Here is a 27,107-nt window from a genome sequence, read left to right on the forward strand (position 1 = left end):
ATACAAAAATATTACCCAAAATATTCTCTGAAAATACACACAATAGAAAAAAAAAAGTATAATGAATTAAAAAATAATAATAAATTATTTCACAAAAACTTTTGTTTGGTTTGTCATTTGGATAGTATCCATTCCTTTCGCAAAAAAAGAGGGATATATCTGTGCTAACTGGTGGCGTAAACGGCACGGTTAACTGTAACGGTGCCGTTAACTAACAGCGTGACTAACCATGATTTGAACAACGCATATTAATTGGTCGGTTAGTTAACGCTGGGTTTTAGAATTTAACCGGCGGTTATGGGTTAAACAGTGGTTAAAATAATCGCGAATTGAACAACCGGGCCCAGATGCCCAACCAAAATAAATTAGCTAAAAGGAGAACAATTATCATGGGAAAAGTCTGGTTAACCACATACAACTGTAACCAGTCTTCCAGTATATAGGATTAACTATTATCAATGCTACTTTTAATGGAATTCCAGTCTTAAGTTTGGTACGAGAACCTGGTTCTGTCAATCTTGGCTGTGCAAGATTTGACATATTATGAATTGCTTGTCAGCATGTGTGAACAGAGTGTCCAGATGCTCTGACATGCTCAATAACGTATAGAATACCACTCACTCGTCACATCATCTTTCTTTCTTTCTTTTTGTTCCATTCATGAAAGGAAGAAGTGTTCCCTGGAGCAACACTAAAATTGAATGCAGGTGTGACTGAACTCAAACACGTGCTATATAGGCCTCATTCAGAAAAGAAACACAAAACGTAACCACTTTTTGGATGAGCCGATACTATATTTCTATCTGTACTATAAGCCCATCGGATGTAGGCACGTACCACTTGAAGGCAAATGTAGTCCCTTCGGACCCGCATTTTTTCTGCTGGGCAAAATGTCTTTCTTTTTTTTTGCCGATTTTTACTCTTTGCGCACATAAGAACATGGAAAAACAATTTGGGGGGTAATCTCATGTTTTTAGTTTTGATATGCAACATTTTTAACATGAGCATCATGCAAATCAACTTGCGATCCAATCATGAACCAGAAATGTTGACATCATCCAAATGATGCATTTTATTGGTTTAGACACGCAAATATGTCATGTCCACTGCACCCAACTATGGGTCTGAAGGGGTTACTCATTGCACATCAGATATTTATTAACAAGTAGGTCGATAAATAGGTTGGTTAATAAAGAAAAAGGTTACACATCCTCGTCCAAATGCTAAGAACTTCTTCCACCATTAACGTGACCTATAACCTGTACAACTTAATTGCAAAATATTAAATAAGAGAGAAGTAAAAATAAAGAAATGAAGATGCAAAAGTGTGCACACCCTCTAACACAATCGTGTAAAAGTGGGAAAAGCAATGTTTAGTGTATGTAAACACACTACTTTTGAAACGTGGTGGTGTCAGAATCCTACTTTGGGGCTGTTTCTCTTCAGCTGGAACTTATACCTTAGTCAAGGTGGGGGGAGTTATGAACAGTTCAAAAATAATCGTGAGTGTTAGCTCAAAACCTTGCGGCTTCTGCTGGAAAGAGAGAAAGTCCTGAAAAGCCTACTAGAACATCTGAGCTGTTTGACCTTTTTTAACATGACTTTAAATGTGATTGGCAAATTCCGAACAGTAAGGGTGTGCACACTTGTGCAACCATATCATCTCAGTTGTTTATTTGTACTGTACTTTTGCCAGTTGAGTCGTAGACGTCACATTAATGGTGAAGACGTTTTTATTGCTCTGATTAGGATTCAAAGCGTGAGTATTTTTACTCCATTGTATCTCTATTATCCATTTTAGCGCACCGCACACATGCATGGGCGCACTCTCTCGCACCTGTGTCACTTACCCTCTGCTTTTCAACAAATGTTGAGCGGTATCGTGACTCCTGCTGTAAGGCAAACTCGGTGCATTCAGCAAGAGGAGGCAACATATGGACACGCACACAATTGTTTGGAGTCCGCTGGGAGCACTACAAACTGAAAAGATCCCTTGGAAAAATCCAGGGCATCTATTGTTGGACTTACTTTTTGGTAGAGTACGGATTCCCTGAAGTTGGCATTGAGTGGGAAAACGAGTATTCACTGGGGATGTTCATTGGTCTCGGCGGCCTGGGGAGACAACAGGTGGTGGTTTCAATCACCAAAACGGACTAAAAGTAAGATTATATTCGAGATATTCCATTCATGAGTGGATGTGAAATATTATAGTTGAGAAAACACAAAATACAATGACGTGCAATGAAGTGAAAAGAGAAGCAAATGAAGTTAGCAGCTGCTAAAGAGTGGGTGAGTGGTGGTGGGTGATCGCAAAGGATTAGAACAAAAAAGACAACATGATTCAAAGGGACACATTTTGGGAGGTGTTAAATAATCAAAGAACACTCACCACGTGTCTCTAGAGAGAACAAAGGAAAAAGAGAAAAGTCACAAGCAGCATAGAGGAAACTTTTAACATACAGTTACTATTTTTCGACAAAAGGCTGGCAAATGGTAAAATTACAGTTACTGTATTCTATTTACGAGGGACAAGGAAGAGAAGCCTGCCATAGATAGGTTTATAGTTGCCATTGTATTCCACAAAATGGTGGCAAAGCGCTACTTTTATTTATTAGACTCGGCCATCTGCTGACTACATGAAGCTCCTCCCCTCACTTCGACGCATTGGCTTGGTATCAAGAGTGTGTCAATGTAATACTTTTCCATAAGACAGATTTGGTCTGAGTATTCTTTGTAAAAACGACACAGAAGGATCCCTATTTCTGAAATGCGGTGGGCATATTTATTTTTGGAAATTGTGAATGGCTGCCATATGCGGCTCACGACAACTCACAAAATTCTAAGATAATCAGAACAGTCCAGTTGCGATCGATTCAGTGCCCTGAGAATAAAATGAACTACAGTAGATGAATGAAAATATTCATTGAAATGACTGACATAATGCCAGCTATAATCAATCATGGTTTCCCATCACAAAAAACACCTACTTAAGCCAAATCCTAGTTTTGGTCTCATGAGATTTGTCCAAAAAGGAAGAGGAAAAGCAGAAAATTAGCAGAAAATCTCCATGAAATTGTCCAAAAAGTAAGACAATTGGATTTAAAAAACAAGGCACAAAATAAAATGTTCAAAAAGTAGCTATAAAATATCCAAAAACAAAATAAGAAATCCCGAAACCTACCATAAAATATACGGGTATACAAAAATGCCCAAAAAGTCAGAACGTTTTTTGTTTTGTTTTTCTAAAAAGGCAAAAAAGCAAACTTTTAAAAAGTAACTGTAAATGTCCAAAAACAAAAAGAGAAAACCTGAAAACTACCATTAAATGTCGACAAAATTGCAAACATTTTTAGAAATGTGACAGCAAGGCAGTAAATTCTATAAATGTATGAAAAATTTGACCCAAATAAATCAAAACACGGAAGACGAAAGAGGACAATGAATGTCTACTTATTGAATGCTGCATATTGTTCTGTTCTGGTGCAGCTCTAATTAGCTCTTGGGCCCTCAGGACTTTAGACGGACACTAACACATTGTTTCCATCATCACAATCTAGACACATTTTTGTTATTTATTTATCCTAAAATGGCTCTCTTGACAGGAAAGGTTGCCGACCCGTGCTCTAGACAGACTTGAAAACAAGTTGTCATACAAATAACCATTCTGTTTTAGATGAATCATTCCTAGTATAAAAAAAAGAACGACCTGAAGGGCTTCGTGCTCAACATCCCCCAAGCAACATGGATGCCCTTGAGCAGGGCACGAACATACTAATATTCAATATCTTCAACGATTCTTGAAATGTGAGGAATGCCAAACTTTTCTCCTTGCCATTTTTATTGTGGTGAATGATACGTTCAACACAACTAGTTCTCTTCTATTTGTGTATGGCAGAAGTGCAAACTTCACGTCGCTTCCTAATTGGCTATAGTTGTATGTGTCAATCATGGAAAATTTACTTTTAACCAGTGTTGTTCCGAAACCGATACTGCATTAAAACAGTGGTATCGGTGACTACTAACAAGTAACATGCCGATACCATTAATTCCGACGCTAATATAAGACTTTGAATGCAGCATCTTGCGCCTTGCTCGTGCACAACATTCACTGACGTGTGCCAAGATATCCCATTGACCCTTGGATGCTCTGAACCAATGGCAGGACAGCTTTTTTATGTTGAGAAAAAAACAAAAACTTAGGTATCGGTATGGTATCGGCATTGGCCGCTACTGCAAAGCTGGGTATCGAAATCGGTATCAGGGGCCAAAAAACGGTATGGGAACAACAGTACTTTTAACACACCAAAGGATAATCGCTTCGGATAATCTTTTAGAGCCATCTGATTATCGGGCCGTTGCTGACTTTGATCAGGGGGGGGGGGGGGGGGTGGTGTAATTGCTAAAAGTCTCAAAAAAGTCTAATTCTGTACTGTGCCTGCAAAAAAAAAAAAAGGGTTTAATCATCTTAAGCTTCCCTTTTCATGGGATTTCCTACTAAATTCCCATGGGAACGCTTTGACTTCCCGCGACTATTTATGTTGGGGCAGCCACCTGATTTAACAGAAAAAGCATCAGGGAGACTTTCACACAAAGACGCAAAAGCTCAAGTGAAAGCAACAGTAGCGACATTGTTGTAGATTGCAATCACTCCCAGGGCTGTAATTAAGCCTCATTGATTAGCTGACCCACGGGATTGACTGGAATCGCTCAAGACTTAGAGGAGCTAGTGACCCAATCCTATAGCGGCCAAAGTAGAGAAAAGAACTCGAACGTACACAATATGGGCGAGGTTGAGAGGTTTCTCCGGCATGTCGGGGAACATCGGATGAAGAGGCTCTCTGCTGGATGCGCAGCTCAGAGACTTGCTGAGGGCATGAGACAGCTTCTTGGCTGGAGATTTCTAAAAACAGAAGACACCAGAGTGCACTAATTCTTCAAGGTGCCGGTTACAAACGCGGCCTGAATGCGACCCTGACGTCATGGTGCAAAAATAGCCGCACTGACTGGTCCGGCCGCAGACACGCCTCCATCTCCCCTCCCCGCTCCTTACCCATGATGTATACTCCTTCATTTGATGCTGGTTGCTATGGAAACCGCTGGCATGCCCCCTCCAGAAGCAGTCCTGACAGAGCTGGTAATTATGACATTGCTGGCAGCGGTAGCGGAAGCCCATCATACTGTCAGTGTGGCAGTAGGAGCACTCGACCGGGTGAAAGACTGCGGGGGGGGGGACACATGCGTAAATAGATGCGGTATTAAACACATATATTTTTGCATACTACATTTACTAGAAGAGTCATTTATGGTCATGTAAAATGCGATTATATCTCTCAGGGGTCGGGATTTTGACCCACGAGAGCATTTGATCCGGCCCACCGGGCAATTTTAAAAACAAATGAAAGACGTGAGGAGTGATCAGGAGGCACTCGCCCCATTTTATTCATTACAAATACACAAAATGATCAGCAAAATTTGACGCCATGATCAACACATGATCACAATTTAGCGTCGCTCATCTGTCTCTCGGCCACCTGTTTCTGATTGGGACTCATTTGGGAGAATTCCCCAGTGGGTGTTCATCAAAGTATGAGCACCAAATGGCTGCTTCAAACCAAAATGTCTGACGTCTTGATTCAGGCACGGGCACTTGAGATATTTTTGTGAGTCTTGTTATGATCGGCACGTTCAACCAATTTTGTGTTGATTGGTGAAACTGGTGTCTGGGCGATTTTATCCAGGGGGCGCTAGTGAGTCAATTTGAGTGGCGTTTGCGGGTCATATGGAAGCCCTAAATATAGGGATGTTCAATACACTTTTTTTCAAAACCAATACCAGTACGAATAGTCACACTTACTAGTACTCACCAATGCGAGTACTTTTGATCTAAAATTGAATTAAACACAATGACAATTTTTTTTAACCTTTCTTTTTGAAACAGATGATAATTCGCTGATGTGTCAAACTGCCGTAGTATAGCGCAAACTACTGCCAAGGAGGATTTTCTTTTATACCCCCCCCCTCCCCCCGTAAAAAAATACTTGACTCATTGAGCCATTTCAACAGTAAAACGATAATATTTTGTCTATAATTAATGAAATAACTTCATTGTTTTTCATGAACAATTAGTACCTTTAAAAACGAATTTTGCCACTTGCAATTGACTGAAGATGACATCACCTGTGCTGAGGAAATAGATAACCGTACTAACGACCAATCACAGCTCACCCGTTTTGTGGGTTTGGTCAGCAATCTGAGCCATGATTGGCCGTTACTTGGGATGTTCAGCACTCACAGATAGCGATACCAGTACTTATGATACATAAAATTTCCACACAAAAAACAATGACAGATAAAAAAAATAAAAAAACACACATAATATATCCCAACTATAGCAAATTTCCTTAAAATTGAATGAAATTAATTGCAATTATATATTTTTTAAATTTGCTCATAAAAGTCATTTTGCATAGAGCACATAATAAAATGAATTAAAAAAAATAGATTAATAAAATGAATTTCAAAAAAATAGATAAATAAAATGAAACAAATAATCCAGTGGCCAGGAAAAAAAAAGTCCCAACCAAAAATATGTGGATGTACATTTTTTTAATTTAAGAAATACAGTTAAGTGCAAAGAATTCAATTTAATGCAATCGTGCTTCAAGTAATTTAGTAATATCTACCATGTTAAGAATTCCTCAAGCTGTTTAGTGTGTGATGTTTAATCTTGTTTTGAAATCCATGCTTTTAATTTGGAAGGCTGCTCTGTATTTCCGTTTCCTGTTTCACGTTCTCCGTTCATCATTCATCTCATAGCAATGCAGTAGTCAACGCTGATATACTATATAATATACAAAGATCTGTCTGCACTTCAGAGCTAATTAAATTATTGAAGACTTAGTGCTCTCTTACCTTGTGGCGGTCAATAAATGTGGTCAATAAATGCAAAAATTAACCATTTCAGCCTTTAGTTCCTGACCGAAAAATAGCCACAAGCGGGCCGATACCAGTATTGATACCCGTCGCGAGTACTGGTACTGTGAAATGTGTCCTGGTATCGGTACTTGCTCATCCCAAGTCGTTACCTGTTTCTTCAGCACAGGTGATGTCATCTTCAGTCGACAGCAAGTGGAAAATTTGTTTTGAAACCTATTAATTGTTCATGAAAAATAATAAAGTTATCAGATTAATGATAGACAAAATCTTATCTTCTTACTGTTGAAATGGCTCAATGAGTCAATTTAGTATCAGTGACTGATGTCAGCAACCTCCGCGGCTGTCCTCGATACCCTAAAGTAAGGCCACGGGCACGGGCTTGCAATTCCTTGTGCATTTTCAGCCATGTTGAGGCCCCGCAAATGCCGATTTATTCATAAAAGCAGTAATAAAACCTTTGAGGACTTGTTATAAAAAGCGCCAAAACACCGAACTCACAAATGCTCATAATGTATAACAATAAACATTGTCACATAAGAGAATGGCCCCCGGAGGACTCGTACAAAGGGTGTGAGGTCGTCATACGTCTTCGTTCCCGAGGCGTACGCATTTGCTCATGTGATGACTGTGTTGTGACTTGAGGTTACGATGCAACGAACAACTTACTCAAGCTTTTGGAGGCGACTCGTGTGCTGCCTACCGTTCTCCACATTGGCGAGCCGGTGCATGAGCGGTAACCACACCAGACACTGAGGAGGCGGGTCTGACATCAACGTGTCCAGGAAAATGTTGAGGGAGACCTTTTTCTGATCACAATGCAAACCGAGCGATATTTAAGGTAGGGGGGAAATGGGATAATACAAACGCGATGAGGTTTAATTAATGAGCCCTTACCTGCTGATGCTGCATGAAGCAGCTCCTGGCCGCTTGCTCCGTGTAGCCAAACGACGGCCCCTCAAAAACCGCCATGGGCAGCTTGAGAACCTCCCTCAGGAGCTGGTCAAACTGCGCGTACACCATGATTCCCGCCGGGTCGGATATTAGTGAAAAAATATCTGTGGGGCGGCGTCACAGGAACGGATCAAAAATAATTGTCGGCTTCCAATGCAGTGGGCTAATTACAGCGTCACACACAGTGCAATTACCCCACTTATTGTGGGAAACAAATTAAAGACGAGCAGCTGTTCAAATCGTCTTGTTTAAAAAACAAAAAACAGCATGGAATGCAGCACTTTCTTTGATTGTTCGCCAGCCGCTAGATGATGTCATCGCCTTCAGATAACAAGGAATGCAGGGTTGCAGATATATATCCCAACATGAGCCTGCTGGGTTTTCTCATGCATTTCAAAACAAACGTGGATGAATTTCTCTTAAACACATTTATATAATTGTGTCGTGTATATCATATCACGGTATATCATTGATCCAATAAAGCACCAGATCCAATGACTCCCTCTTGTAAACAGATGAGCACCTTACTTATTCTAAGACAATTACTCACATTATTTATGTGAACTTAAAGTGTATCATTTAAAAAAAAATAATGCTGCTTACATCTTAATTTATCCAGAATTTTCCCTCCACAGAAGGTTGCCAGGGCCATCTTCACAACAAAGACAGATATCTTGCCGTGGCCGTCTCTAGAAACAAGAACATTATATTATAGTCGCACACACACACACAAAAAAAAAGGAAGTGAATGAAAAATGACAACTGTGAGACAAGGGAAGATATGACACTGAAACGAGCAATGGCAATGAAAATGATCCAATTAAAAATAAAAATACAATAATTAATTTACAGTATCTCATAAAAGTGAGTACACCCCTAAGTGAAAATTTCCAAGGTGTCAATATTTAGTGTGGCCACCGTTCATTTCCAGTGAAAATGTGGACATTTTGTTTGACTTTAAAGCAGCACTGCAAGTTAGTGGTTAGCACAATCGCTTCACAGTTGAGATGTTCTGGGTTCAAATATCTGTTTAAAGCCTATTTTGTGTGGAATATGCATGTTCTGCCAGTGCTGAACTCCTTTGCTCCCAAAAACATATAAATACGTTCTATCTTAAATATTACCATGCTCCCAAAAACGTAGTTATACGTTTTTTGTTTTGTTTTTGTTTTTTATGCTAAAGCATGCAGAAGGCTTTGATGCAGCTTCTGACCTGAAGAGGTCGCGTGAAAGGCAATGGTAGTTATTACAAAAAATGGCTAGCAGGTGGCAGCAGAGTATAAGAGATCAACCAGTGCCATGTTGCAACAAGCTCTTTTCCCCAGTGTTTTCAACAGGTTTGTGAATGATGAAACTTAGCTATATTATAATGCTAATTGCCGCAAAACGGAAACAGATACAAATATATATATTTTTCCTGATAAAAGAGGAGACTCAATTTTTCTTTTTGTATATGTTTTTTATGTTTTTATAGCAATAGAACACAATATTATTTGGGCTTTGCCAAATCAGTCAAAATCCAGAAAATGGCTGAGAGTCAATGAGTTAAGTGGGCATGAAAATGCTCTTGACAATATGTTCTATGCAGCGCCACTAGCCTAAATACGGTATGCATCAGTTTGTATTAATATCAGAAGGCAGCCGTTTTATTACTTGCTGTTGAGTGAAGATGACATCACAGTTGCTCAGGTCTCAGGTAACAACCAATCAATCACAGCTCAGCTTCAGAAAACAGGTGGGCTGCGATTGGTCGTTGACTGAGCCCTGAACAACTGAGATGTCATCTTCAGTCAACGGCAAGTGAAAAAATGGCCGCCCCCTGAGATGGATAAAAACAGCTGGATTTTGCTTCATAACTCATATTCCACAAATGTAATATTAATCAGGATGTCGTGTATAGACTAGTGAGGTCACATATAGTATATTATTGTCAAGAAATGTTTAAGGTTGACTTCCCCTTTAAATTGTCCAGAGGTTTCAATGTGAGCGCAAATGTTTGCTTGTCTCTTGGTGCCCTGTAATTGGCTGTCAGCTAGCATGGGCGCCATCTTACTCGTTTCCCTAATGAGAATGAGTGCTAAAAAAACGGATGGATGTTTGACTTAAAAAAAAAAAAAAAATTCTGGTAAATATTATATTCAGAGGCTCCACTTTGCTTTGTGTGACTTTTATAGAAAAATGACACACTATTTGCACTCGTGACACTGTTGCAGTCGATAGTCAGCAGTGTCCCTCCCACACTGTGTGTGTGTACTTCTCCACCTCAGGCGACAAAGAAGCACGCATGACTCACGGGTCGTAGGCCGCCAGCAGAAAATTGAGCAGCAAGCTGATGGCGTGATCCACGTTAATCTGGTGCGTGGTGGGCATGCGCTTGTTCAGCTGGTACAGTATGGTGGACAGCACCACTTCCAGGCGGGCCACGGGGAGCTCGGCGTGGAGCTCCTCGGCGTTGAGGCCGTTTTCTCGGAAGGCCTCGATGACGTTCCAGATGTCGATCAAATGGACTGGGGAGAAAGTGGAGGAAATAGTACGCGGCGCATAGCGGCAGCAGAGGTGTAAGTGGACACGTCGTACTCACAGTTGCATCTCTTCTGCACGAATCTCAGTTTGCAGGCTGTCCTGTATGTTGACAGTCGAATGGAGTCCAAATCCTGAGCCCCTGAGGAAGATTTTCTGAGTGAATTACCTTATAATCAAACAATCAACAATAGGGGTTTCAGGCGATTTTAAAAAAAATCGTAATGAAACGCATGACTTCAATAGTTAACTCATGATTAATCGTAAATCTGTTCTAAATGTACAATCAAAAGTACAATTAAATATTTTTTTCTAATTTTCTTGTTTACATAAAAGTGGGAAAAAAATGTAAACTAATAGAAATATGGCTGCATCTTTTAGTCACTTCATAATAATTCATAAAATTGACTTAAAATAAAAAAGATGTTCTGTACTGTAAAAAACGAGTGTGATATTGATTTGTGTTGAGGTCATTTTTCTGCCACTGGATGGCATAATTGCATTTGTAAGACGGTGACAGCTCAGAGCATTTTTCTTTTCATATTAAGAGCTATATGAGCTTTATATAAGCTGTACATTTTTGAAATTGTAAAATACAACTTCACCTTAAATTTATTACTGCTAAATATTGACTTGGTTGTGACTGGAATTCCTCCAGTACAGGCTTTCCAAGTAAGGGCTGGTCATTAATCGCGCATTAAAAAAAATTAGTTGTGGTAAAGGAACTTTAAATTAAATCAAATTTAATGCACTCATTTTGACACCCCTAATCAATAATGTTTTTTTTTTTGGGGGGGTGGGGTCGCAGAGATCCAGCAAAAAAGTCACATGGTATAGTGTGGTACACACATGCTGAAAATAGGTGCAAATTTGAGCTTGATTTTTTTGTTTGGAAAAACAATCGGGGCTGAGGATGTAAATATTAAACCTGTTTAATATTGATAATCGCAGATACTTAAGTGGGGTATACACATAACAAAAACCGGGCTTAATTTGAGCATTTTCCCTTCCAGCTTGTCAGATGTCAAAACATTACTCAAAGTGATTATGCTGTGTTCACTGCAAAAAGGACTGTAGAGAATTTTAGAAAAAAAGATGGTAAAATAAGAAAATTATTACTTCAAATAAGCAAAATTATCTGCCAACAGAACAAGAAAATTTTACTTAAATTTACCTGTAAGATTTTGAAAAATAAGAAATTAATACTAGGCCCGTACCAACCACTGCGGTCTTGAAAATAGTATTTTCAGACTAAAAACAAGTAATGTCGACTTTGTTCAAGCTGTAATAATTATAACTATTTTCTTAAAATACATGAGTAATTTTTTTAACGTTTGGATAACTTAGCCCGAGTGTCAAGCAGGAAGGTAACAGGTCCCATTTTCTTTGTCATGACCTAGCCAGGAATTGAACCCACAACCTTCAAGTCTGAGGGTAGGCACTAGACCACTGAGTCTACTGAAAGAAGGATAAATGAGCTTAGTAAATATAACGAAATGAACCATATTGCACTCGTTTGTTTTCATACTTGTATTTTTTTTTCATTTATTTTATTACTAGATTAAGCAAAATCTTAAAATAAGAAAACTCATGAAACCCCAGTTCAGGGCCTTTGATGTTGGTTAGTTGTCATCTTAAAATGTGGGAAATGCTTGTTTTAAAAAAAAATAAAACTGGCTGTTAACACTCAATGCCAAGACTGCTTAATCAAATAAGATAATTAAGTCATAAGTATCTTAAAATAAGCACAATGATCTTGGCTGACAATTTCCTTTTAAGTAAAAATAACTTGTCGAATCAAAATAAGCTAATTTTGGTTAAATTTAATAAATTATATCTTACTTAAAAATTTGTAGCAATCCTTCATCAGGGTACACACGTACTGATAATCGGGCTTAGTTTGAGCCAGATTTTGCCCTTACGGTCAAAGTTAGCACAGTTTATCGGTTATCGGATGTTTCGGAAATATTAATATAGTGATTATCCTGTAGTGTTAATAAGTGTGACTCTTCACCACCAATCTGCTTGGAAAAATGGTCGGGCCGACAATAGCAAATGTTAAACCTGTTCAATCTTTACAATACCAAATCCTTAAGGGTGGTACACACACTAGTAAATGGGCCTGATTTCCACCCTGTATGGGCAAAGTCACTAAAGTTGAACAGTAATTGGATCTCTTTAAAATATTTTCCTGACTGATTATCCTTTGGTGTGTGTTAAGAGTTAAACCCTGTTCAATAAACGTGTTCGTCTCCGTGATTGTGACATGTAACAGAATAATAGCCAATTAGGAAGCAGCCTGAAGTAATTTTCTACAAAAAAAATGATTAGTAGTGTATTGGTCATCTTAAGTACACTGCACACTGTAAGAGCAAGCATGCAGATATTTCCCCCCACCTCACGTATGGGCTCGCTCATTTTTAAATTCTGCATGTGCATGTCCGACTTTAGTAAAAACATTGTTTTTTCATTTTAACACTTTCAAAACACATCATACGAAGCTCATCGAGGACCTTGGGTGCCGTCCAAGGCGATACAAGCGTAGCGCCGCCTCTCAGTCTAGTGTGAAGTTACTTTTTAATGGGCCGACGACTAGAGCCGCAGCAATTAACTTAAGTTCACTCGAGCTTTTCAACCCTTATTGTGAAAGGTCTTAAAAACGCATCGGATGAGTTCACATTTTTCACAGCTATATATTTTCCCTGCATTTTTTTTTTCAAGTGGATATTTCTTTCAGTATGATCACTGCACATTATATTAACTCATTCACTGCCATAAATTATTTTTTCTTCTTTTTTTTTAAAGATTATTAAAAAATTTGGGGCAAGAGGTGGTTAAAATTTTTAATTGTAATTAATCGCATGACTTCACTAGTTAACTCACAATTAATCAAAACATTTATATCGGTTCTAAATGTACGATAATAAAAGTCTAGGTTTTCATACTCTTGTTAACAAAAGTGGGAAAAAATGTTACATAGAAATAGTTAAAATGAAATTTTGACGTTTATAGCCGTCAATGGCAGTGAATGAATATACATTTTTAAAAAAAGAAAAGGGGCGTCAGGCGATTAGTTTTTAATCATAATTAATCGCATGACTTCACTAGTTAACTTGCGATTAATCACACATTTCATCTGTTCTAAATGTACCCAAAAAATCTAGGTTTTCATACTCTTGTTAACGAAAGTGAAAAAAAAAGTTAAACTAATAGAAATAGTTCAAATGAATTTTTGACGTTTATAGCCGTCAATGGCAGTGAATGAATATATTTTTTTTTAAAAAGGAAAGGGGCGTCAGGCGATTAAAGTTTTTAATCATAATTAATCGCATGACTTCACTAGTTAACTCGCGATTAATCACACATTTCATCTGTTCTAAATGTACCCCAAAAATCTAGGTTTTCATACTCTTGTTAACAAAAGTGAAAAAAAAACTAATAGAAATAGTTCAAATGAATTTTTGACATTTATAGCCGTCAATGGCAGTGAATGAGTTTTAATGAACAGATTAATAAAAAAACAAAACTATTTAAATACTGATTCAATTATAATGCATAATACATAAAAGTCAAATTGTGCATCATCATTTCTAATAATTTGTTTACCTTGATGGGTTACAAGAGAGGGGCAAACATGATGCATTGTTTGGTAAAGGGCGTGATGTCATCCTCCTTCAGTTTATCATCAATCTAGGTATGACGCGAGTGAGACCATTTCATCTCCATCATATTTGCCTTCCACGCAAACTTGGGAGAAGCGAACATTTTAATGGCCGCTGGGCGAAGGGAGGCCGGCATAGATTAGGACACGGGCGTGTGCGCCTTAGTACTTACTCATCTCGACAAGCAGTTGCCTTCTGTCTGCCATGTTGTCCCCGCTCCACCCGCAGTCTTCAATCATTCTGATCAAGAGAGAGAGCGAGAGTAAAAGTCAATCTACGCATTCCTGATTTTTAGCGTCGTCCTCATAAAAATCACGGCTTGATGACTGAACACGAAATGTTTTCGACTTAATTCCCTGAAGCGTCAGAAGGCAACTGATAAAACCATTGTGCATGTGAGACTCTAACCACTTCATTAACACAAGCAGGCATAATGAGACAACAGCCATTCAGCGTGACCACAACTCAAATTCATGTACTTTCATTTGTGTTTTTGTACATATAAATGCATTGAACACTTCATTAGGTACACCTGCACAATCTAATGAGATGCAATACAAGGACTTGGAGGGGAACCTTTCCTTCATTATTCACTGAACAACTCACCTCACTCTGCTATTTTTGCGCTCAGGTCAAAGCCATGTCTAATAGAAAATATTGCTTTGCATCTGGTGGCATCATAGGGTCAAGGACCTGTTAAAGTGGAGGGGTGGAGCTTGATGTCAGTCTAATAGGAAAAAAAAGTGCTTGGCCAACATCTTGTGGCATCCGTAAACAATTACAACCCATTTCGGGTGGGTATCAATCAATTATGCGTAAATAATTTGCGATTGACGGCTGAACCACCGCTAACAGCGGGTTACGCTGTTCTAGAATGGCACATCTCATTTCACTTAAAGAGAAAGTGTAGAATTTAGTGGCTAGCAAGAGCTCGCTGGAGCAGCTAACAAGAGCAGTTAGCGAGAACTCACTGGAGCGGCTAAAAAGAGCAGTTCGCAAGAACTAGCTGGAGCGGCTAACAAAAACAGTTAGCAAGAACTAGCGGAAGCAGCTAACAAGAGCGGCTCACAATTACTAGAGGCTAACTACATTTGTTAAGTTCTTCTCATTCGGGTATCCATAGCAGAAAGATTATAGGGTCAAGGACCTGTTAAAGTGTGGGAGGAGGAGCTTCATTTAGTTTAGTCTAGTAGACAATTAAAACCCTTTTTGGGTGGGTGTCAATCAATTATGCGTAAAATAATATGCGATTGACAGCCGAACCACCGCCAACAGCGGATTACGCTTTTCTAGAATGGCACATCTCATTTCACTTAAAGATAAAGTGTAGAATTTAGTGGCTAGCAAGAGCTCGCTGGAGCAGCTAACAAGAGCAGTTAGCGAGAACTCACCGGAGCGGCTAAAAAGAGCAGTTAGCAAGAACTAGCTGAAGCGGCTAACAAGAGTGGCTCACAATTACTAGAGGCTAACTATATATGTTAAGTTCTTCTCATTCGGGTATCCATAGCATAAAGATCATAGGGTCAAGGTTAAATGTAGCTAAAGCTCAATAATGCACTGTCCCTTTCATAATTGTTTTTTGTTGATGTTCCACGCTAATCCTGTAGGTGGATAACCAACATCACGTGTGCTTTGGGAAGGTCAACTACAGCCACCACATCAGAGCTTCCGACAGCATTACTGACAAAGAAACGGGAGCTCAGAACGTTCAGAACACGATTCATCCATCTTGTAAAATAAACAAGCACATGACTAAATATACTATAGTTAATTAATTTCCACAATAAACGATCACAGAGATTTAGTCAAACTGTGTTGAACACAGTTTATTGTGGTGGGTGAGGTGGGTCACTGCTCCACTTGGCCCCCATGCAAGCAGACTGTAACAGAGAAGTAAAATTAAATTTCCTCAGCCCGCACTGTTACCAGGATTTACACAAAAATGGTACTTATGTAACGTTGACAGGCAGAGCACTTTGGCACTGTGATGTCATTTTTCCGTGGACAGCAAGAGGCAGTACAAGACAAAATGGCCACCTCCTGAGACGGATTTTAAAAAATGGGTGGAGGAGTCAGAATCCGAGGGGAGGTGAGCAAACATAAGTGAGACAAGGACAAGACTTTCAAGGAAGCGGGGCAGAGGGAGCAGCCGAGAGACGACTCACACCACGCCTCGTCGCACACTGTCCGAGGCAATCTAATACACCTAGTCATGTGCATTGTTGCCATGGCAGCAAGCCCCCACACACACCCCTTCCCGCACCCCCTCACACGCCTGAATCAACACCGACCCCCCACCCCCACCCACACACCCCACTGCAGACGGGCAAAGTTGAGGGAGTAAAGTTTTTTTTTTTCTATCGTAAATATCATTTATGAGATGTAGCTCAGTGGGGACGGTCGTTTTCTTTGGACGAAAGGCTTGAGATGATTATTCAGGCATGCAATTTTATATTACTTTGACTGTAATTAGCCGTTTTCTGCAGACACATGTGGCGTAATTAAAAAAAAAAAAAGTACCAAGATTTAAAATCAGCAGGTTTCATTTTCTGATCCCAATCATTGCGAACAGTCGCTTGTGGTTCTTAGAACCACAGTTGGCGAGGAAAAAGAATATGTTAAGATGGATTTACAGAGTTTACAGAGGGTTTGGACACATTTTCAAGGCCAGATTTAAGCAAGATCAGCTTTCAAACTTCTCAGACTTTCACTTTTGCTTGGTGTTAAGTAGGGGTGTTGAAATTTTTTTATTCTGCAATATATCGCGATATTTGTGTACAATTCTCGAATCGATTCAATATGCGGCCAAATCGATGTTTAAACCTAAAAAAAAATATGGAAATATTCAACAAAACGTCTTACTTAGGGTTAGGATTCCCACATTAAGTATGGAAGAATGTTATATTAATGGAACATTAAGCCTTAATATTTTATTTCAGTGCTGTTCAAACATGAAACAGACTGCAACCTGTTTGTTAAATGCCTGAATTTTCAGATAAATAAACACATTTTCATACAAATCTTACAGTGTACATGTACAAGTTTACTGATTAGTATTTTCTAAATTTGAGCAAAAAAAAAAAAATAATCACAATAATCAATTTATATATTTGAATCGGGATTAATCGGCATCGAATCGTGACCTATGAATCGTGATACGGATCGAATCGCCAGGTACTACGCAATTCACACCCCTAGTGTCTCTAAAACATGTCCCGTTTTTGTTCCTACATAAGGTGTATAGACTACTTTAGTGCGTAACAGTGGAACAAAGGTCTTAGAATTGAAAAGGACCCAAATTCGGTGGAAAAAAAGTCTGCCATTTTGTGCGCTAGAAGGAGGGCGCAAGAGGAAAGAGACGCTGCAAACACAGATGCATTTTTGCTCTGTTAATTAATGTGTTGTCCTTAAAAATAAATAAAAGCACATCAGTAGAATAATTAAAACAGAAGATGTTTGTTAACATTTATTGATTTAGCTATTTATTTATCTAAACTCATCATTGTACACATTCGTTAATGTGACAAATGTTCTAATAAATAGACTGTGTTCAACTTCAATTGAAGAAAAAAAACTGTATTCACTTACCCAAATATATATATATATATATATATATATATATATATAAAAGGCATTTTAAACTGACATTTTTTAATATTGTGATGCAGTGATATTGTTATCTCAAGGTTATCATACCATCAGAACGTAATATTGTCCCATGCCTACTGTTTGGGATCCATCCATTTCTGTAGTGCTTATCCTCATTAACTCATTTGCTCCCAAAAACATATAAAAACGTTCTATTTTAAATATTGCCATGGTCCCAGAAACACATTTATATGTTTTATTATTTTTTATTTTTATTTTTATTTTTTTGCTAGAGCATACAGAAAGAAGGCTTTGATGCAGCCTCTGACCTGAAGTGGTCACTTAAAGCAATGGTAGTTATTACAAAAAAACGGCCAGCAGGTGGCAGCAGAGTATAAGAGATCTTTTCCCCAGTGTTTTCAACAGGTTTGTGAATAATGATTCAACTTAGCTATTTTCTAATGCTAATTGCTGCAAAACGGAAACAGATACAAATGTATATTTTTTTCCTCATGAAAGAAGAGACTCTAATCTTGTGTAATCTTAACGCTTTAATAGCAATAGAACACAAAATTCTGTGGGCCTTGCAAAATCAGTCAAAACCCATAAACCAGCCGAGAGCAAAGGGGGTTTGCTTCAGTGAAAATGGCTGGGAGTAAATGAGTTAAGGACTTTAGGCGAGAGGCAATGGACACCCTGGACTGGTTGCCAACCAATCACAGGGAACCAAGATGAACCATTCACACTCGCACCACCTAACATGCATATATAAATATGGAAGGCAGCTGGAGTGAGTATCTTGTGAAAACTCACAACATGCAAACTCCACACAGGAAAGCTGCAGCTGAGATTCGAACCCAGGACGTCTGGACTGTGAGGCACAAACGCTATCCACTAGCAGCCGTTTGGATTACAAGGAGCATCCCTTTAGGACAAGACACGGCCATGAAGTAGTGCTTGATTCATTGTGAGGCCAAGCTGAATGTGCTTTGAGATGTGTACACATAAGGCCACCACCAGCAGCCACTAGCACACTGTCACACTCCAAGCCTGCCCCATTCATCATTTTCTCCTGCGAGTGAATATAAACGCAAACATATGCACTTTTAAAAGATTCACAATGATGGCAGTGATCGCACGTCACGTCCGAGCCATGTGACCTTCGGCAGATTGTTATGATTCTGGGAAATAACAGAGATTGATACAATCGAGCGCATGAGTAGATATTAAAGCAGCCAAACGGAATCATAGTGTACTGTACCTCTCATAAAACACCATGCTGCGACTCCTTCCGCTCGCCTCGTCGTGACTTATTACAAAGTCCTGACGGAGAAGAAGTGCACGCAAGGCCAAATCCCCGTCTTAAGGGGGAAACATAACGACAAAAGAGCCGGACTGAAGATGTGTCTGAAATTAGAACGTGTCTAGGACGCGGCCTGCGCTGCCTCTATCTTTAACTATCAAATGAGAAGGCTCCACATTCTTGTGCAGCTTTACTGGCGCTCCAGTTGCAAGACCCGAAACCTCGTTCCTGGCATGTGCCTAACACGCATTACTCTCTCCCACCCTCCAACCCCAAGCCACCTCCCTTTCTGTGCTACTGTCACACTGGCAGCATTGGAAAATAAATGCCCTTAAAAGAGAAAAATATCACATACAGGGTACATACCATTAACCACCGACAGCCTCTGGGGCTAAATCCTGCCAAAAGACATGGCAAGGAATGCAGACACAGATTTTTTTTTTTTAATTGGGCAAACATGTGACAACTGTTCCGACAAAGTTATATATAGGTCATTACAGAATTTTCGGTCCCGCTCATGAAATTTCTAATAATCCATGCACAAAAAACAGAACTTGTGTCTAACTCATGTCATCCATTTCGGGGGTAGCGGCCATTTTACCACTGCCTGTTTTCATCCATCTCATGGTTTTATGGTTTTTATGGTTTTATTGAACATATAAACATTTTTAAAAAAAAACACATAACAAGTCTAAAATATAAATCGGAGTAAAAAAGAAAACAAGAATAGGAAGAAAGAAAATAGTTTATATGTTCAAAAGGGGTAGGAGGAAGTTAAAAACGTATCTCGTCCTACCCCTTATTCGTTTTATGTTGATAAAATGATAAGGTAATGTAATTCAACATATGGAAATGTATAAACCTAATCATATATACAAGTTAACTTACGCACATTTGCCAGCGACATATGTACATGAAATTCATAGGCATATACCACAATACATTTATAAATCATATCCTCATACTCACCTATACAATTTTCATTACACTCATACCGATACATCCAAAGAAATTACAGCATATATATATTTTTAACAACTCATGGCTGATCTAAGTTTTTATTTTTTTTTATTTGTTTTTAAACATTTTTTTTCTTTGCTTTTAAACATTTTTTTTTCTTTGCTTTTAAAAAAAAATTTTTCTTTGCTTTTAAACATTTTTTTTTAATGGGTGGGGGGCATTTTTCCACTCTCTGTCAACTGAAAATGACATCACAGTTGCTTAGGACTCAGGCAACAACCAGTCATGGCTTGTGAGCGTCACATGACGAAACTCAGAAAACAGGTGAGCCGCGATTGGTTGCTACGTTAGCCCCGAGCAACTGTGATGTCATTTTCAGTCGACAGCGAGTGGCAAAATGGCCGCCCCCGAGATGGATAACAATGGGTGGATTTTGCTGCTTAATTCATATTCCGCAAGCACAATATTAATCAGAACACTGTGTTGAGACGAGTGGAGGCACATAGAACATAAGAAAATGTTTAACTTGACTTCCATTTTGAAATTCTAAACTGCTCTTGAGCAACCACAGTTTTTTTTCCCCTCTTGAGCCTCTCTCCTGATTAACTTAAATGTAAAATGTAAATAATGAAAAAAAAAAGGTTTTAAATTAGCTTTTTTGGTACAATTTAGTTGATATGCCTTCTTGATAATTGTTTTAAAAAATTGTATTTTCACATTCACATTTTAAATAGTAGTAACAAATATACAATACTTCGAATTTGTGTCTTTCAACATATACTCAACTCTGTTGCTGAACCCTTTTTAGCCAAATAAAGGACGAGTGGAAAAAAGTGAGCTACATGACTCGGCAGAAATGACGTCATGAAGCTCGCTTCTTTCATTTTTCATTAAAAAAATAATAATTTCAGATGTATTGGAGTGTGTGACTCAAACCAACACAGCCCTGTTACTCATCAGAAAAAGACAATCATATAAAGTATTTTATTTTTTTTATATATATTTTTTTATTATTATATTGGAAAGTTCTTGATCAGCAAGAAACAACACTAACATTAGCAATACAAACAACCTACTTTTTTTTTTTTTTTTTTTATGTTGGTGTCTAAATTGTCCTCCAATTCTGAAAATGCTCACATACAATACTATATATAGGCATACTGCAAGTTTTGTTTGTGTACAAAAGTTCATTTCTGTCCAGTGAGTTGGAGCACATCATGGTGTGACATTTCTGTACACAAACACACATACTAGAGTTTCAGTCCACTGCCTTTTTGCGGCACACGGCAGCTGTTAACACCGATTGGCCGGGGGGTTATTTTTTGCACCGCGATACTATAAACTACACTGGCTTCCCATCCTCTGAGCCAAAGGGGAGAAAAACGTATCCAGAGATGCTGCACAGCATAGATGTCTCTTCCTCTTGCGATCTGATTACTAACTTGCCGCCGTAGTTTTGGCCAAACATATCCTGATTGAACATGAACAGAAATTGCATGGATAAAATGTGCAGTAAGGGTTATAGTGTCTGTATAAACATCAGTGACACTGTGTGTGAGCGTCTGAGCGTGTGCTGTGACTGACAGCAGCTCCTGTGTATGTGTGCTCATTGGGTTTGTGTGTTCTGCTATTGTCTCACTGTTCAATAAACGGTGGGAAAATGCATCGGCGATTGTGGCTTACTCTTACTTACATTTTATGTATCATAGTAAGTATATTGTAAAAATCCATTGAAAAACACCAATAACACGATGCTATTCATTAGCCTGTCTATATACCATTTTGCTTTTTTAGTTTTTTTGCATTAAGCCAAGCGGACTTTCCTAAGGCAAAACTATGTGGTTGCTTGAAATGCACATGTAATTCTATTTGTTGTATGTTCAATGCAGTAATCTTCAACTGGAAGTGGTAATAAACAGCTTGAGGCCTCAATTTTGAATAATTGTTCACTTTCTGCCAAACTGCTGCTTGTTGTGAAAGTGAGTGTAGTTCACCATACAATGCTCGAATGACAAAATTCTGCTTACATGTCAAACGGAAAAAAGAAATAACTTCAGCTCATATTTTGACAAACTCGCGATTTGGTTCACTCGTTTCTTGTACAACAAATTGAATTTGAAATCAGATGTTATGACAAAATGGTGGCAAACATACATTAAAGTATGCAACTATCTTTTAATTTGGTAAAAGAAATGTAAAATCTGTTAAAAGTGGAGGAAAATTTAAAACTCCACACAGGAAGTCCTGAGCTGGGATTCAAACCCAGAACCTCACAACTCCGGGGAGGAAGTGACAGCCTATCGTACCATGCTGCACACGCGCAGCAAATTTCCAATTTAAACCAAAAAGTTTGGGAAAACCCGCTTTAAAGATCATTTCAGTGCACACAATGACTACGATGAGGCACTGAATGAGTGCACAAATGGCCATGCGTGCACGGGACAAAAACCTAACCAACTCACTTCATACACGCTTAAGATTTTAAAATAAAAGCACCACACACTGGCCTGCGCACAGGGGAGAAACGCATGTAAAACATCCACAGCAGCCATTGTGGTCAAAAGGTAAAAGGGCAGCGAGAAAGGCAACAGGCGCCTACTCGTATGCTCAGCGTGCATCTTGCAGGAGACACCTGTGTGAAACCCTAAACGCATCATTCCGATGTTTACATCAACGCAGAAGTGTCATTTACACGGCGTAGTGTCAGACTACACACACGGTACAGTCCCGGGTTAAGGTCGCGATTTGACTGCAGCTGCACGGCCACTTACCACAACGTATTCCGAGGCATGTCACGCCACATCGTCCCTCCGGGAATGCCACCACCAACACAGCCGACCGTGTCCTGCAGCCCGCTAACAGGCTTCCTTCGTGGCCGGGCGACGCATCACTACAAGCGGCCGTCCCCCTCTTGTCGGACTCGCTGGTGTTGTCGGGAATGTTCGTGCTTTGCAAAGCGCGCACACGCACTCGGGTGGCCTTTGCGAGATGACGTAATGCGGAATCTCGTCACTCGCGCCAGTGTGTTTTTTTCTTCTTCTTGGGGCTGCAGGATCTTTCAAGTTTGGAACATAAATGGAGATATACTAAGCCCATATGCTCGAGGTCCTTTTTTATTTTATTTTATTTTTTATTTTTTTAAATAACAGATGACTATGCAAAGTTTTATTTATCCCCCTTGACAATGACGTAATGTACATCAGGGTACTAAGCCTCGAAGAGATTTTGCCAGTGATGGCATATTGGTTGATTGATATAAAACGCAGAAATAGTCACATTCAAAATTTGTTATATTACATTTTTATTTCATTATTTTTAAGTAAAAGTACTTGCATTTAAAATATTTAATCACGTGTCAATGTGGCTTAGCAATTTCAAGTATCATACTGAAATTCAAATCTAAATAACAAACTACGTACATTAATGAAATCGAAATGTTTTAGTTGTTCGTTCAGGTTGTTAGAGAATATTTCCAACCGTAGACAATGTTCTTGAACGCCTCAGGACCCTGGAGCGCAGCTCCTTGTTGCCCAGCAACCGCCCCAGGAAGATTGACAGGCTGAGCGCTTTGTTTGATTCACGTGAAACTTTGGAAAAAAGACAACTTGCCAACCCGGCATGGTGTTAGCCGAAAGCGTGTCACGCAAAGGGGCCACTTAGCTTAGGTCAACGAGTCACTTCCAAGTAAGTCGATATTCACTTTCTGCCACGACAACGAGCCCCGCCGAGCTCATTAATTTGTTATTAGCTCAGTTAATTAAGCGTTGACGCGAGATCGGTAAGTGACTTCCGACTATCCGGAGACGGTGAAGGTATCAATTTATGCTAGCGTTAGCTCACTCGGGTCGACTCCAAACACCAAATTTTGGTGAGTGTTCAGTTAACATTTGCTTTCCCAGCCGGTAAACGAGCATTTTATGTTGTACCTTCACAGGTGGTGATTTTCATCGTGGATATTTGTGTCCGTGACCGTGACAGTCAAATGCCTGACGCTGTCCAGGCCCTCACGTTTCCTCCAAGAAGAGGACCAGATTCTGCTTTTAAACAAGGTACAATTTAACTGGACTGTATGGAAACCCATTTAGGCTAAATAGGATTTTTTTTTTCAGATTAAGTTTTTTTTTTGTTTGTTTTTGGGCAGCCTCATATGTCCCAGATTACCAGTTAATATATTTTCTACTCGTGAACTGGACCCCACACCAACTTGCTCTTGTCAACTAAATTAAAACCAGAGGTAGGTAGACTAGGCAAACATTTTACTCAAGTAGGAGTACTTTTACTTTAGCGATGATGCAGTATATGACTCAAGTAAAAGTAAAATGTAGTTCTCCAAATAATTACTTGAAAACGAAACTCTTAGCGAAAAAAAAAATACACAAGCAATAAGTGGTGGGACAGTCTAAAATCAACATTAATATCAAAAAGTTTTTTGGGGTCTGAAAACTGCGATAATTTATCACCAAAATTGACCACTCATCCCTCTGAAAATATTTGAACATTTACTTTAGTGTTGTGGATGTTAAACTTTGCTACGTTAAGTGTTTTAGACTGTCCCCAACTGGTAACTTCTTCTTATTGTTATTTTTATTATCTTTTAATCAGAGCATTAAAGTAAAAAAAACAACAACAAAAACATCGCTGAAGTGGAACTTGAGATATTCCTCACCAATATATCAGTTTCATATTGATGAAACGTGAGTTGACGTTGATCAGTCAATAAAGTCATTGAGATTCTTTTTCAGTAGACTACTTTTTTTTGCATTATGGACCGGTTTTACTTGAAGACATATTTTGACAACATGGCTCAGAAACAAATTATTTAAAAAATACAACTCACCACTGTCCTGATTGGAGTTGTAAAAGTGTGAGCCCTGCAATTGTTTCTCTTCTAAGAGCCTGCTTTACTGATGGAAGTGCTACCACGTTGACGCCAGTGGCTTAATGCGACGTAAGTATTGTGATGTTGGTCGTGTTGTATAGGTGTATAGGGCTTCTTTTTTTTTGTAGTCTTGGATGCGGAGCTATGAAGATTTGACACTTAATTATGGTTTCAATGCGATAGCTTGTCAATCTTAGGTTAGCATAGCAATTAGCATGGCTTCTTCGTCTTTTCTGGTCATCCTTTCATTAGAATGATACTTCAGAACGATACTTATCAGGAATGTAGCACATTCGCCATCATTGAGGCACTGATTACTGACTTAGAAGTGATTCCGCAATGTGTTTAGATGCACTCGTAGCCAACCGAAGCTAGTTGCTAGCTAGCAAAGAGCTTCCCTCGACCTCGGACTAACCACAGTAGGTGACGCCCAGCGAAGCTTTTTCGTTCCGTCTCGGGGCAGTTGAGTCTCACTTGTGCTATTGAATGTGCTTCGATGAGGCGCAAAATGAAAATTTTGCCTCGCAAACTGTGATGCAAAACCGCTTATTTAGAGTCTTGACCTGTATTATCAACAGGCGTGTGGAACTCTCTGGAAGTGTTGGCATTTATTAACATTAACAGCTCAGCATGACACAGCCTAGGGAAGCTGCTTCATACTGAGAAGTGTTTCTTATATTTTGCCCCTCTCATGTGACTAATTAGTACTGCTGGAACAAAGAAACATATCACTTACAATATATTCTAAATTTATGTTTTCATTCAGCATTCCTATTATGTAGTGACTGAGATATTTCACAGTTACAAACATAAATAGGGCAGATATTTATTTTTTTTATAATTATATTTGTTATTAATATTGCATAGTGATGTGATCAGATATTGTACAATTATATGAATACTAATTTCAGTTGTCAATCTCAGTTGTTGACAATTAATGACTTTCAAATATATATTTTTATTTGGTAGCTATTGATTTTGCTTCGTGACTCGAGAAGCATTCAACCAATACAGAATGTAAATAACACAAACATGCATTCTAAATAACACAAACATGCATTCTAGAAAATATCACATATTTGTATTTGTATATTTTCTGTTTAATATTATAGAGCCTAATTACTAGAGCATATATCATCCAGTTACATGGATATAAATATCTGAGACATTATATATATATTTGATACTTTTCAGTTAATTTGCAGCTACTTGTGTTGCCTAGTGGTTAGGGCCGATATTCTACAGTCAATGGAGAATGTTGCCATAAAAAAAATAAAATCATATGCCTTTGGTGGCTACAGGCAATGTTCTACAGTTGTATTGAATATAAATCCATCCATCCATCTTCTACAGTGCTTAACCTCATCTGGTACATGTAAAATATTTCTGATAAAAATTGCTCAAAATGTCTGCCATGCATCACTTATTTGTATTGTTTACCTCCAGATGGCGCCCTTTCCCCACCTTGGCTTTTCCTGGAGTTTGCTCCTCTCCCTGTCACTTTCAAAAACAAAACATGTCAGTCTATACGACCACACTCCCAAGTGAGAGTACGGAGTTGCAGAAGACGTTTCACAGCCAAATAATTTTTTGTAATTACTTTGCAGAGTCAAATTAATCAAATAGAGCAAGTGTTTGTTCCAACTACATCTGCTGCTTCCTGATGTTCATGCTGCGATGGTTCTACCTCCACGTATATTTCAAGGGGCTTTGTTTCATTAAATAGTGACAAGTGTTTGTTTGTGATACACAAACATTCGAGTCTGGTTCACAGAGCTCAATGTTCTCATGAAGCAGGCCTGTCGACCGTCTCCTCCGGACGACGTCGCACTTGTGCATTGCTCAACAGTCCCTGCCCAAGTGTCAGCTCTTCACCATATCCAGGAGCTCCGCAGGAAGGTGGACAACTGGCGTCCGTAGCAGATAGACTAAATCAAACTAATAATGACCTAAAAAAAAAGCACCAAAAAATCTGACTTTTTATTTCTTTCCAGACTGGAAATGATCAGGCACGCGCTCCCCAGGCCAATCACCAACACGGCGACACTTCAAGGTGATTGCCGTCTTTTTTTGCAACATATTTTTTTATTTTTATGAAGTAAAATATTACTTTTTCATCCGTAGGTGCCCTACCCTACCAAAGATGCCAAGTTGATTGCCGAGGGCTTTGCAATGACCATAAGAGGTGAATTTTGACATGTGGCGATTTTGAACACAGCAGGTGACCTCATTAGGCACACCACAATAAAATAAATGTGTCAAAAAAAAATGTATTTTTTTTTTTTTTGTAGAATGGCACTGCATGACA

The 27,107-nt window shown here is 38.9% G+C and overlaps 2 protein-coding genes across 22 annotated transcripts in view; one reads left to right on the forward strand and one right to left on the reverse strand.

Annotated features, from left to right (window-relative positions):
- dtna (dystrobrevin, alpha) overlaps positions 1–19,154 on the reverse strand; it is a 33,499-nt gene extending 14,345 nt beyond the window's left edge. For 2 of the 5 annotated variants that reach the window (XM_086083616.1, XM_086083608.1), the window contains exons 1-10: positions 18,919–19,152; positions 14,242–14,309; positions 10,469–10,549; positions 10,181–10,394; positions 8,491–8,576; positions 7,831–7,991; positions 7,637–7,742; positions 5,051–5,217; positions 4,776–4,900; positions 2,029–2,112 (exon numbers count right to left, since the gene is read on the reverse strand). In XM_086083616.1, coding sequence (XP_085939742.1) covers positions 2,029–2,112; positions 4,776–4,900; positions 5,051–5,217; positions 7,637–7,742; positions 7,831–7,991; positions 8,491–8,576; positions 10,181–10,394; positions 10,469–10,549; positions 14,242–14,309; positions 18,919–18,935 — 1,109 coding nt within the window. In that variant the 5' untranslated portion in view covers positions 18,936–19,152. Of the gene's footprint in view, positions 1–1,850; positions 1,893–2,028; positions 2,113–4,775; positions 4,901–5,050; positions 5,218–7,636; positions 7,743–7,830; positions 7,992–8,490; positions 8,577–10,180; positions 10,395–10,468; positions 10,550–14,241; positions 14,310–18,918 lie in introns of all 5 variants that reach the window. The other 3 variants (XM_086083584.1, XM_086083592.1, XM_086083599.1) reach the window with 3 other exon arrangements.
- Positions 19,155–23,472: 4,318 nt separating this feature from the next.
- The window catches only part of klhl14 (kelch-like family member 14), a 61,832-nt gene continuing 58,197 nt past the window's right edge, over positions 23,473–27,107 (forward strand). For 9 of the 17 annotated variants that reach the window (XM_086083753.1, XM_086083637.1, XM_086083627.1 and 6 more), the window contains exons 1-5: positions 23,473–23,604; positions 23,855–23,969; positions 26,594–26,698; positions 26,794–26,852; positions 26,924–26,984. The gene's annotated coding sequence lies outside the window, so the exon portion shown is untranslated. Of the gene's footprint in view, positions 23,605–23,725; positions 23,789–23,854; positions 23,970–24,813; positions 24,869–26,593; positions 26,712–26,793; positions 26,853–26,923; positions 26,985–27,107 lie in introns of those variants that run through there. The other 8 variants (XM_086083662.1, XM_086083695.1, XM_086083735.1 and 5 more) reach the window with 8 other exon arrangements.

This window comes from Leptonotus elevatus, chromosome 1, assembly GCF_054856555.1.
Source record: "Leptonotus elevatus isolate MCC_2025b chromosome 1, RoL_Lele_1.0, whole genome shotgun sequence".
Classification (NCBI taxonomy): Eukaryota; Metazoa; Chordata; class Actinopteri; order Syngnathiformes; family Syngnathidae; genus Leptonotus; species Leptonotus elevatus.